The following is a 12828-nucleotide window of genomic DNA, read 5'->3' as shown; positions in this document are numbered from 1 at the left end:
AACTCAGTAGTGTTAGCTATCCTGGCAGGATAACAGGATATGCCCCTTGGGGTGTTGGGGGTGGAAATCAAGTGTATTCAGAAAGTGTTGCTCACTTCTACCCATGCTAGTAGATGGAGTGATTGCCAATGTGTTTCTCCTGGTATGAAAAAGCCTAGGGTGTCCTGCCCTGCCCTCCCCCCCACTCCCATCAGTGTTGGCTTATGAGGGAGGAAAGTCTGTTTCTCAATAACTTCCCAATTCTACGTGAACCTGAAAATGTTCATTTTGTTTTTAACACCAAAAACTGCAGTGGGATGTTCATGTATAGACAACTGGGTTAAAACTGAATAGTCTGTACATTTTACAGATTTACTATGTAAATGCTTGTTTTCCATTTGCTATGTAGAGTTGCTTTCTCCATTTAATATTTAACTGTATTGGTGCAATTAAAATGCAGTGCAGCTCACTGACCCTTTTTTACCTTGGATCTCGGTGGGAAGGGGAGAGTATCTGGGCCTTGCAGAATTTGAAGCTATAGTTGGGTCTCTGTCTCATCCTTATACCACCTTAATGCACCAATCCAGCAGCACTGCTATGGCGTACGTAGCTGGATGCTTCAGCAGCTTCTTTTGGGGAGCACTTGATGTTGCAAACTCTGTTCAAGGCAGATGGGTTTGTGTGATGGCCAGAGCTGCTAGAGCAAAATCTGCAGCCCCAGTAGGGAATGCAGGTGGCAGTAGCTTGATGGCTGAATAAAATTACTGTAATCTCTTCCTGTTGGCAAGTAACGGCATTCGAAATGCTCAGTCTGAGTGGAGGTGGGTGCATTTCAAGTGGCGTGTCTAGTGTTTGTGAAGCAGTGTGAGACACATGGGGTGAAAAAGGTGTGTTACCACAGGAATTCCTGAAGCATAAAATTAACTTTGCAGAAGCTAATTTCAAATACCACAGTAGGACTCTTCTTGTCCTCATCCGTTTGTTCCAACATCACAGTATTAAAAGCACTTCAATTTGAGTGACGGAGAAGAAACTGAAATTTTGTACTGAAAGTGTGAGAGCTGTTCCAGGTGTTCGCACAACTGTTCTGGTTTAAGAGCTATTTCATGTTTTGCATTAAATTTCGACAAAAATAACTTGAGGCGGGGGAGGAAAGGAAACGGGGGATGGGACAGGAGGGTATTGGTCACTAACGTTCAAGGTGACAGTACTGCTTTGGGTTACAAACTTGAGTAACCTAGCTGCTTGTAATAAAGCATTCTATCTGAATATTGGAGAGCAGTAAAAACTACAGCTGTGCAATATAGCAGAAACCTTAAATTAGATTAAAAAAATTAAGTAGTCAGAGAATAAGTTGCTTTACTTTCAAGCAGGAAAATAGGGATGACTGCAAGAGGACCCTTAGTACCTAATATATGTTGTTGCGAGTCCAAAAAGCAAATGGACAAGTGGGAATTTGATCCATAGTTTCGCATTACTTTTGTCAGTATTACTGGAACTTCATATGAAATTAAAAAATGAATTTAAGTACAGCAGAAATAATGTAAGGAAGAATTCTTTATTTTTTTTAAAACTCAGCTCTACATTTTCTAGCCTAGAAGTCAAAGACATAGTTTACAGGGATAGGCATGTAGTAGTTGAAAGTAGCACCTGTAAAAGGACTGATATTTCACATACTTTCCTCAGGGCTGTAGGAAGGTTGGGACTAGCGCACCAAAGGTGTGCAGCCCGTCCCACTGCTCTTGTGGCTGTCTTTCCTGTTCTCACACAGACAACATCTGGCCTCTTAAAAGGTGGTGCAAGAGAAGAGTAAACATAGTAATTGGTGGAACTGTGCCTCTGTTCGGTGCGGCAGTACCTCTAGGTGATGTGTGTGTTCTTGTGAATGCGATGTTTGAGACTGCGTCACTGTAGACGTAGCCTGTTCCTGTATGAGGCGCTTGCTTATTTTTGCTTCTTTAGGAGCTGATCCCAATTGTAGATGAAGTGGAGTTTTTGGTGATAATATGCTATCTCCCTTAAGATATCTCAGGTTATCAAGGATGTTTGTCAGTCCATTTTCACTCGTGTGATGTTTAGCATTAGAATTGCATTTTCTGTGCACGTGGGCAAGCTGCTGTGACTAAAGCAAGCACTTTTTAAGCGTGACAACTGATAACCGATCCTTTTAATAGCTACCGAAAGTAAAGCCTTTGCCAAAAGAAATGAAAATCAACTAATTGATGAAATCAACTATATAAAGTTAATACTTTTGCTCCCTGAACATATTTTTTTAATCTTTCTTCCCTTATTAAGGTATTTGAGAAAAGCGTGAACAGAGGTAAGAGGGCTTGTCATCTATTAAGGGTTGATTTTAATATAGTTTCTGCTACTAAAAATACCAAAAAGGCAGGTCTTTCTGTTGTTTTGGGTTATTTGTGTTTTAGCTTAACTAATGCAGTAAGAAATGGTGGCACAGCAAAAAGGCTTTGTTGAGCATTCAAGAACCTGCCCGGAAAACCTTAACATCCACCTGTGTCTGTTCCCCCCAACCCTCCTTGGTTGCTGTTTCTCTCTTCACCAAAGAACGTGTCTCCAGCCTTTATGTTTAAAGGTGTAGAGATCCTGTCACTTCCTTAAGAAATCTGAGGGGAAAAAGAAGGCCAAAATCAAAGGAAGTAAAGAGTAGCTTAAAGCTCACGGACTAACAGCTCATACCTGCACAATTGTGCTCTTTTTTTTTTCCCCCCAGCAATGCTTAAGGCAGTTCTTTTTTTCATGCTAGCTCAGGCTAAGATATAGCAACATCAACTGCCAGGACGAGGAAGAGTGGAGGTGAAGAGTTAATGTGAACTCTTGGCACGCTGCTTAAGAGATAAACTTCTTATACTGGTTGCAACAGATTTCTTGGGGAAAGTGTGACCTTTGTTTTCAATGAATAAGGAAGAAGTTTACAATTCTTACATTCAGCTTTTGATGCAACATTACAAAGGCACTGCCCAATATCATATACATGTCATAATAACTAAATCCAAGGACTCAACAAGCTCAAACCAAGACCAAAGTAGGGCAATCTTTTGCCAAAATAGAGAGGGTCACAGAAAAACATAGCTGCCTTAAAAAAAAAAAAACAAAACTAAAGCAACTGGAAAAGCTGCCTAGGCAGGAAATGGCTGTAGGCAACTCTCTAAGCTGTTGTGTTTTGCTTTAAGACAAAAGTTAGTGGAAAAACTGAATGACCTGCTACCACTGACGTGTCTGACAGACATTGAAGTCCAACAGCTGTACATGAATGGTACACTGAGAGAAATATGAATACATGCAAGACATGGCCATCCTAAGCTAAGCAAAAAATCCTATACCAATTATCAGCCTTGCCTGTGCTTAAGCCTTAAGCAAGATAACCACCAGAAAATCCAACATTGTAAAGGACTCCTTCAGACAACATTCAGAATAAAAAAAATATATATATATACCTCTACTGCATTTTACTTTCCTTTCTTCTTAAGCCAGCCAAATGACAGTTCTCAGCTGCTGGGCAAGCTTCTGCTCCAGTAATTGTTCTGAGCCAGTGGTATAAGAAAGATCAGTGCTCACAACTTTGAGATTTTAAATTGCTTTGATTAATTAGTTAGTGGTGGTTTGAACCAGCGTCTTGAGTAAAGTATAGTTTGATAGCTGCACATGTAAGCTTTTTGGGACTCCTCTAAACTGAATTCAACTTAAGAGCCTGCCCTAGAGCAGCCAAGTGCTTGGAAGCAAAGGCTGCTACCGCAGCAGGGGCAGGAAGCAGTTGTGATGTACATCCCCTTTTCTCCATCGCAGTTGTAGCAGCTGCCAATTGTCACTTTGAAGTAGAGCACTGCAATCCTCAGAATCATCCTTGTGCTACCACAGATAGAATGAGGCAAAAGGATAAGAGTGGATGGGGTGTGTGGTACGGAGCAGAAAGCTCCTGTCTTCTGCTCGAGGAGTAACTCCACTGCAGCACGTCCTGCTGCTGCCCTGGCAGGCAGGAAAAGCACTTCTGTGGCCCGGAACACCTCGATGTGGGGACTGAAGCACTTCACCGGTGCAGCATCTCTGTCCCTCTCTCTTCTCCTGCAACAGGCTGCTCTGAAAGGCTGGAAGACCTGTCATTCTGCCACCCCTCTGCCTTCCTCCAAAGCTGCCTGCATGGCACGGCTCTTCTGCCCAAGCAGCTCGTATTGGTGCCTGCAGCCACCACCCAGCCCCGTCCGTCCGGAGGGCCGGACCCGTGCGGTTCGGCCATTGCAGCGCCATTTGTGAACGTGTATTGGATGAATTGTGAAGGTGATGCAAGATGAGGTGAAATAGATAATCCTCAACGCTGCCTATGGAAAATCCCTTCCATTCTCCTCCTGAGTAACTTCCCAGCTGGGCTTTACCCGTTAAAATGCCGGCAACACCGCCACCCCCTGACCTTGGGTAGCACTGCATGCTTGGTGGGCGCAGACAGCTACTGCCCGCTTTCGATAGCGCATCATTTAACTTACCTCACCGCCGAACGCATTTTGTGTCTCGATGAGCAACAAATTTTTAACTTCTAAAAAAATTCAAGGAAAATTCTGTTATGGTCATATTTCCATCATATTTGGAAATGGCCTGTGTTTAGTAGGTTCACACCCAAACCTTCTGAAGCGCAGTAGACAAAAAAATGTTCAATGAAGTAGTATTTACACTGTTTTCCTTCCCTTTTTCAACCGTACAGCTACAAGTATTTCCTGCCACGCTTTATCCTGACTTACTGGCAGCATTAGGTTCCAAGACAAGCTGCTAGTATTTATTGAGATCTCTTCCACTAAAAGCACACAAATAGTTCTTGTTGGGCATAGCAATAGCATTCTGAATTTCTATTAGCATTAATATTTTTTACTAGAATCAAGTCCACTTAGTGCTACCAAGGCAGGATGAGGTTTTTTTTTTTTAAATCTATATATTTATATAGTATATCAACATCCACAGATTAAACTGTGAGAATTTAAACTGTCTCCAGAGGATCTTTATCTGAGACCTTCCTGTAGATGAGAGATGCTAAGTTAAACTAAACCCAGGCAAAGCTGGGGCAGCAGAGGGAAGAGTAACACACGTGTAGAGCGGCAGATTTCACCTTTGCAGTATGCTTCCTTAAGATGACTGCTTTCTGATGGCTCTAACTTCTGTTTTGGAGTCCTACTTGCCTTACAAGGAGCATGGATCCAGACCCGGTGGTTCACACGTATGTTATATCTGCATTTGATTAAATAAATCATCTGTGATGGAAGCCACACATCTGCCCTAGCTAACTGATACAAGACACAGGCTCCGGAACAACTACAAGTCCAGTTCCAACTCCACGCCAAAATAAATTCTGTCCCTCTCCACAGGGTTGGCTCTGTAACTGAGATACTCCTCCCACCTCTACAGTTTCCCAGCCACATCCCCAAGGAGACTCTCAGCCAGCCAAGAGAGCCTTACACAATCCTAAGTGGGTTGGGTTTTACACTATTCTTTTCCTCTCTCTGACTCTGCATTGGAGAAGTATTTTGTCTTGTCTAAATCCACAGTACAATTTAAGCAAGTCAATGTTTGACTCAGCCTAGAAACCTCAGGGTTTTTTATTTTTTTAATATAAATCTGAAGTGCTATTTTTCTCTCATTTTGAAAGCAAAGGTAGTACTGGTCTAGCACACCCATCTTTGTCCTTCAGCTGCTTGAAAAACTCTTGAACAGAAGATGTTAAACAAAAGAGCAAAAAGTGTTGCATTCCAGTAAAATAATTATTAAAATTTGAATTTGTTTTAAAACTCTCCTCAAACATTTCTTGATTTTATCCGGAACTAAGCAAGCTAGGCATTCTTAATTTTAGTCTGAAGTAGAATGAAAGATCTAAAGACACAAGCTGTAGCAACACCTTTCGGTACCCCTTTGCTTTGTTAGAGGCCTTTGGATACATGACAGATTTACAGCAACTCTTCCTTTCTGGCAGCTTCAGGTTTATTCCTCCCTGCTGTTGTCCCCCCCCGTCCTATTGCACACCATGGAGGAAAGAAGTGACATGCCCTTGGGACTCTGCAGTTAAATTAAAAATCTTTTTAGGCCAGAAGAGTATCTTACCCTCCAGTTGAAGGACTGGACATACACTCTCAAGATTTTCACTTTTATTAGGAATGAAACACAGCCATCTAAAAAATATTTTAGAAAATTTATTGAAAACTGACATACAAAGGGTGATTTGGTCCCAAGAGAAGACAGACCAGAATCAGATCTTCCATATCTCAAAATAAAGTTTTTCCTAATACTGCATCACATTTGCCATCCTGCTTGTAAACAGCATTAATAAAAAGTCTTTTAAGGAAGCCAACAACAAATGAAACTGTTACAAATACAGAAGTTTGAAAACACCCAGTAGCTTGTTCTCTCTTACCCTCTCCAAATGATTGCTATAGCAAGAATCGTGCTCAGTCCTCCTAGATACTTGATTCCTGCTCTGCCCCACTCTTCTCCTCCCCCATCAATTTAAGTGATTCTACCCTGTTCTCTCCTACCACAAGGGCAGAAATGAATTATGAAAAAAATAAAATAAACGTTTTCTACCAAAGCAAGTTTCTTGGACACAGTTTTTTCCCCATCTCATGGTCTTTGTCCATAGTCCACCACTATATTCTTGTCTCAGATGGCAGAGTAACAGGGGTCAGTGATGCTGTATTAGCATCAAACAATTAAGAGGAGATACACCTCTGAAAGTCAACCTTTGGTACAAACACAACAGGAAAAAAGTATGCTTAAAAGCCATCTACAAAAATTTCTTCTGTAAATTTGATATGCAATTTGTCATTTTTAAGAGAAAAAACCCTGCATCTAGATTTGACGTATTTAAGCCTCCGACAGTTTTCTACACCCTTTGTCACAATTTTAGTGTTGCCGAGATGGTTTCATCAAATTTTTGAATTTTTTATCATTTCTTTTGCATTTATTTAGGATTCAGAGCTATCAGCTAGAACAGTTCCAACCTTGAACTTTCACTATAATCCCGCAAGCTTAAAAACAGGTAATTATTTGGAGGCACCACATTTTCTATCTGCAGTGACTACAGCCTGCTCCAAACTGCATTGCTTTACTTTATACTCAAGCAATGTAGCATGTCAAAGGCTGTAGATTTTAAGCACGTTCAGCAGCTTAATAATACATGAGAAATTTTACACAGTTCATGCAAGAGGTTTACAGCAGACCCTGAAATGAAATTAGACGTAATAGCAAGATAAAGCTGCACATGTTCTCCAATTTAATAAAAGTTCCAGAACGGTAAAGTTATACACCGGTTTCCAGAGTAATACCTATTCAAATGTTGGAATGTTTTTAGTGACGCTCTGAAATGTTTTAGCAAGAGACAGCAAATTTCAAACAACCTTCGACAAGAGCAGCAAGATAGACAGGATTTAACAAGCAGGGGTATCTTTTGAACAAAGCTTCTGCTGTCAGCCAAAAGAAAAGAAAGGATGACTGCAAAAAGAGAAGCTTAATTTTAAACTATTGACTATGGGTTATTCAACAGTAAAAAATACCATCACAAAGGTTATCAATTAGCTGTGCAAAGGAAGAGTAGATTTTCTTATGCAAACAGCTGCATTACTGTGTACTTGCTCCTTTATGTTAGCAAGATGTCAAAACCAGACTGGGATGCTAAGACTCTGAAAAGAACCTATTAGTTGGAAAGGAATTTCTTACAAAAAGCCTCAATTCAGGTATCTCTGAGAAAGCTCAAGGACTTAAGAACAGAAGATAAGGTTCTCTGCCTCGTTTAAGGGTTTTAAGCATAATGGAGCTGTTCTGCATTGAGGAAAGGTACAAGCAATAACTCACTGAGGATTCCTTTTCTTAACACCCTAAGCAGGGCACAAAATTCTTTTGGCATACACCTGTATTAGCTATGTGACGTTATGTTAATGGCACGTGTTCTGGCTTAAATTTTAAGTCTAGATTCCCTCAGGAAGAATACAAGCATCTTTTTTACTTCACCACCAATGCCAGCAGTCTCAAAGTCTGGGACTTGGTTACAGACAATAATCAGCATTTGACCCTCTTTACGCCAGTAAATCAGCTCCCTGTTATCTGATTTATTTACCATGTTTATCAAAATTAAAGGATGACATTTATTTAATCAAAACTTACACTATCTTGAACTGACTTTCCAACTTGATGCATACGAAGAATCAGAGCACAATGTAAAATGTGAATCAATTGGCTGAGAACCACATTTCTCCAGACTTTGCATCATTTGGGGAGCAGGGCATCAAAAACCCACAATTTAGGAGCCAATGAACCAAAGATGACTAAAGTTAGGAGATATCTTGCAAGTTAGTAGCTGGTTTTACTTTCTACAAAGCAAGAGGCTTATGCTCAGCCATAACATTCCTTCCCTACCATGCTGCAGAATGTATAATTTCTATATTTGAGTTTACACCAAGTACAAACCAGCCACAGATGAAACAGCCATAGATGAAATCGTGTGAAAAGCTGTATTTCCATAGGGATTGCTTTTCTATCTGTGACTAGACTCAAAAGTATTTCTTCCTTTCCATACCTTTTTGTAATTCAATTAAACTAACTGACCAAGCGTAGTATGTACACCAAAGTCTTCATGGCTCAGTAAGTGAAATATGTGGCTTAAGCCACAGTTACATTCAATATTTGGCTTTTATACTTTACCAAGGACAATTAAGAGGATATTTCACCATTAAGCAAGATGGAAAGCTACTTCCTTGTTCCAAAGGCCTCTGGATTACCTTCTCAGTAAAAACAAGAATATTTAACAGGCTGGAGTACAGAAATCTTGGGGGTTTTTTTCAGTTTCCTTAAGTTGTGTCTGGCCAATCCACCTTCTTATGATTGTTAGTAGGAAAAACAAAAACAAGTAATAAAACTTCAGATTCACACATCAAACCAGAAAGAAGGAAGGAATCAGAAAACAGCAACAAAAAACATCAGAAGCTCACCACTTCCAGTCTAAAATCTGGCATCTACAATTCCATTTCTTCTTCTGCACACCCAGAGATTCCCAAACTAGCATATGGATCTGGAGACATGGCAGTCTGTTGTGATTCAGGGAATGTTTCAGTCTGTGGGTCAAAACCAGCTCTTGGTGTTGACTGCTTAGCCTGACATCCGTCTGTACTCTGCTGCTTGAAGTTCTTAACAGAAACAGACTTCAGTTTATCTGTGAGAAATTCAGGAAGAGGTTTCCAAAGCACCAGCTCCATAGAAGGACGGCTCCTAGAAGGGATGGAGTCTCAGTTAAATTTAAGTTCTCCAATCACGACTGTTAAATGCAGAAGACCAGTGAGTATCTTCATCCTTTGTGCTAGCCTGGAACTATATTCCAGAATCCATATACCTTTTTTTTTACCCCTATTAAATTGCCTCTTCCTTAACTAGTTCCATTACTTCTAGTTCTAACCCTATATTTTCTTTCTTTTCTTTTGCACCAAACTTGATGACCACTGTCGGTCACGCTTCAGGACCTCCTTCTTTTGGAAACTCACATACATAAGAATCAAGATATAATGGCTTATTCAACAAATTTCACTCTGTACAAAATGAGGAGTACAAAACAGACAGCTTGATGACCACTACAGTTACACTTACTTCTCTTTTACATTAGGATAATTTTTCCTAACAGATGAATGGTCTGTTATACAACATTGGCTGCATCATGCAGTAATTAAGGACATCTCCACAAACATGAGACTGGGTCTCTCTTTTCATTTGCATGTGTTAGCTACATAGCACCATGATTTCCTCCAGAACTTACATAGATTCTATTATTTTCTTTGTCAGGACTTCACCAAAATCCCTCTTCATCCCTTTTTTAAGGGTATCTGACAGGATAAGAGTGGGCAGATTGCTAACATTTCCATCAGCATGAACTTCCTCATCTTCATCAATTATCCTAGGAATGGAGGGGGAAGAGGGAGATAAACACTATTGAGCATACTGTTAACAGGCACATCCACTGCAGACTACAGTTATACCTACGTGCACTGCGTTGTACGGTGTAGATATCTGACCTAGGCTGGGTACCAGAAGCAGCGGGGCCATGTTAACATGAGTCCCTCTTGGGCCAATATACCCTAAGAATGACTGTTACCACTGAAGCCACTTGAGCAGCTATGCCACTTCTGGTACCTGAGCTAGCTTTTGTTATCCCTGCATCGTCCAGCAGTGCGCAATGCAGACATACACTAAGAGAAAATAAATAAATTCACTTCGGGGGAAAGTGTATGATTCAGTCACATTACAAGAGTGAGTCTCAGTTATGCAGTAGCTTCGCCTGCTCAATTCCCCATATCTTAACTTTGAGAATTATTGAAAAGCTACTGAATACAGCTCTTAACCTTTAAGGACGCTGCACCAATTTCTCAGAGATTAAAACGGCACAAAAAGTTGAAGCATTTAGAACAAACTGGAGGCCCCTCCTTTGGTTTTGGTAAACCTTTTAAAGAAAATTTAGCAGAGTAGCTGGGAAGGATGGGGAACAATCCTTTGAGAGGTCCAAAACAGACTTTGTAATGCAGATATAGCCAGATAATAAAAAGACATATAGCACTACTCTGATTTACTCATGAAAAAATAAAATAGTCTAACAGTACCTTGCTTCCCTTCACGCATCATCTATGGAGTAATCATCTAAAAAAAAATCTTGTTTTATAATTTATATAACTTTTGGCTTTTCTAACAACTGTCTGCAGTGGTCATTTTAGATATTTTGGAATACTAGCTCAACTGCAATCAGCTGATATATACACATGACATTCCCAGAAATCTTTCAAAGGCAAGAATGCACAGGACATTTATTAAATGATTGCAACAGACTGCCCATAGCCACCCCATTACCCCAACATCAAGCCATCTGGTATTTAAGAGCAAGATGAACCTCAGTCTCATTGCGTATGTGCAGAGAGATGTCTCTGGTTCTTGCTATTCTCTACACTGACAAATTCACATCTATCTTGAGCATTTAGAAGTATTAATCACAGAACAAGCTGCAATTGGTTGAAAAAAGCTGAGCTCAATTCTGACCAGATAACATCAGTTAAAATTTGAGCTCTGGATACTCACAAAAGAGCATAAAACCCCATTATGGTATACTGATGCTGCATAATGATTGTGGAAAGGCAGTTATTCATTCAGCATCTCTGGCTCTAGCACCCTCAATTTCAGACCACAGTATCAGCCCCAAGACTCGTAGGACCACAGGTAGCCGAAAAAGAAATCCCTTGAACAGAAGGTTCATCTCAGATTTACAGTAGTGTTATCACACTGCTAAGTGCTAGATTTAACCCTTAATGCCCACCAAAAAAGGGAAAGCTCAGCAAAGCCAGTCTACTCAATCCCTGCATTTACCTGTCCTCAATTTCCTGAAGCTTCCTGCGAGCAACCTCGCATTGCTGTTCCCCCATTGTCTGATCCATTTCTTCACAGGGAATTTCTAACATGGCAGTTTCAGGACCGCTGCCACCATACTGACTTGCTACCTCCCCAGCTGCCTGCTGACCTGCACAGAGAATCCATTCTTCAGTGTTGGGATTCAAAGGGCAATTTTTGGCTCCTGTCAGTCTCTTCTTCCTCACAGGACAACTAGGAAACAAAATAAGTTTACAATTGTCAAAAGAGAAATGTGTCATTCTACAGGAAAAAGTGTTATAGAAAGTCATGTGCATTTCAACAGATTTGACATACTATGGAAACACAACCTCCACAAAGAAAATAAATCCACATTGCTCTTATTAAAATGTGGGTACCCATGCAAGAAAATCAGTGCTACACAATTAATTAGGTAACTGAAAAGGATTTGGGCTTATGTGCAACTCAGGGGAAGAGTTCCAAATGGAAACAATGATAGAATTTCCCTTCCTGCATATGTTGTAGGTGAGATGTGCTCAAATCTTTATAGAAAACAAAAAGCAAATTAAGATTTTTCAGGCTATAAAAGACAAATTTAATTTACCCTTCTGCCTCTTCTTCTAGCTTATGCTTCTTTCCACAGCGAACAGAGACACTGCAAAAGAAAAAAACAAATGGTTATTTAGCTTCTAATTATATCTTCCAGTGACATTGAGATTTTCAAACAATATTTTCCTCCCTTTTAAAATTTCACTTGCAGCTAAGAGCAACGGTTGCAGTACGTCACCAGCTGTGAAGGGAGTGGAAGTTTTGGACAATAAATGACCACGTTGTTCCAAAGAAAGTCAAAGGAGGCTGTAATTACTCAGTTCTCTGAGCAGAATTCCGTACTAATTTCTCCTCCTTTACGTTACTTATTTTTTCCACAAGGAGCAAGACCATTTTTGCTAAAATTCAAACGCTTCAAGAAGCAACACGTGATCCAACTTCAGTCTCTTAATACATTGTCTCACAGTGACACACTCAAATTACATATCACCAAAGAACAACATTTTGTGGAATAATTTAAGTTTTTTGTGCTCACGTATGAGAAAGCGCAAGGTAAAAAAAAAAAAAGGGAAAAAAAGTACACGAGCTTAAAAGCTTGTCAAGACATTGGTAAACTTAATCACATTTCTTTCTTTTTAGAAGGCGCCCTCATCCCCCACCAACAAACTTCAAGGCCGTAAGATGAGCGCAACACAATTCTAACATTGCACCAGCGAAACACTACTAGAAGAAAACAAATCATAACCCGTCTTGAAAAGAAAACTCGTTTCACAGGGCCAGCGCAGCTGAGAAATGCGTTCCTTCCCCGTTCCAGCGGTAACTGGTTTTGCACTTACTGGCTGTGACCCTGCTGCTGGTGCAGGCCTTGCGGGTGCGCCGCACTTGTGAAGGAGCCCACCGGGGCGACCGTCAAGCCCT

The 12828-nt window shown here is 40.4% G+C and overlaps 1 protein-coding gene across 1 annotated transcript; it reads right to left on the bottom strand.

Moving 5' to 3' along the window:
* Positions 1-6144: 6144 nt before the first annotated feature.
* CCDC117 (coiled-coil domain containing 117) lies at positions 6145-12826 on the bottom strand (the record flags this gene model as incomplete). Its single annotated transcript, XM_009330832.1, has 5 exons — positions 6145-9231; positions 9770-9907; positions 11362-11595; positions 11966-12016; positions 12747-12826. Coding segments are annotated over 5 exons (756 nt in total), but the record flags the coding sequence as incomplete, so codon positions are not given.
* Between the last annotated feature and the right edge of the window lie 2 nt (positions 12827-12828).

The sequence above is a fragment of the Pygoscelis adeliae genome, unplaced genomic scaffold (genome assembly GCF_000699105.1).
Source record: "Pygoscelis adeliae isolate BGI_AS28 unplaced genomic scaffold, ASM69910v1 Scaffold358, whole genome shotgun sequence".
In the NCBI taxonomy this organism is placed as follows: Eukaryota; Metazoa; Chordata; class Aves; order Sphenisciformes; family Spheniscidae; genus Pygoscelis; species Pygoscelis adeliae.
This window is presented reverse-complemented; position numbering and strand designations above follow the sequence as displayed.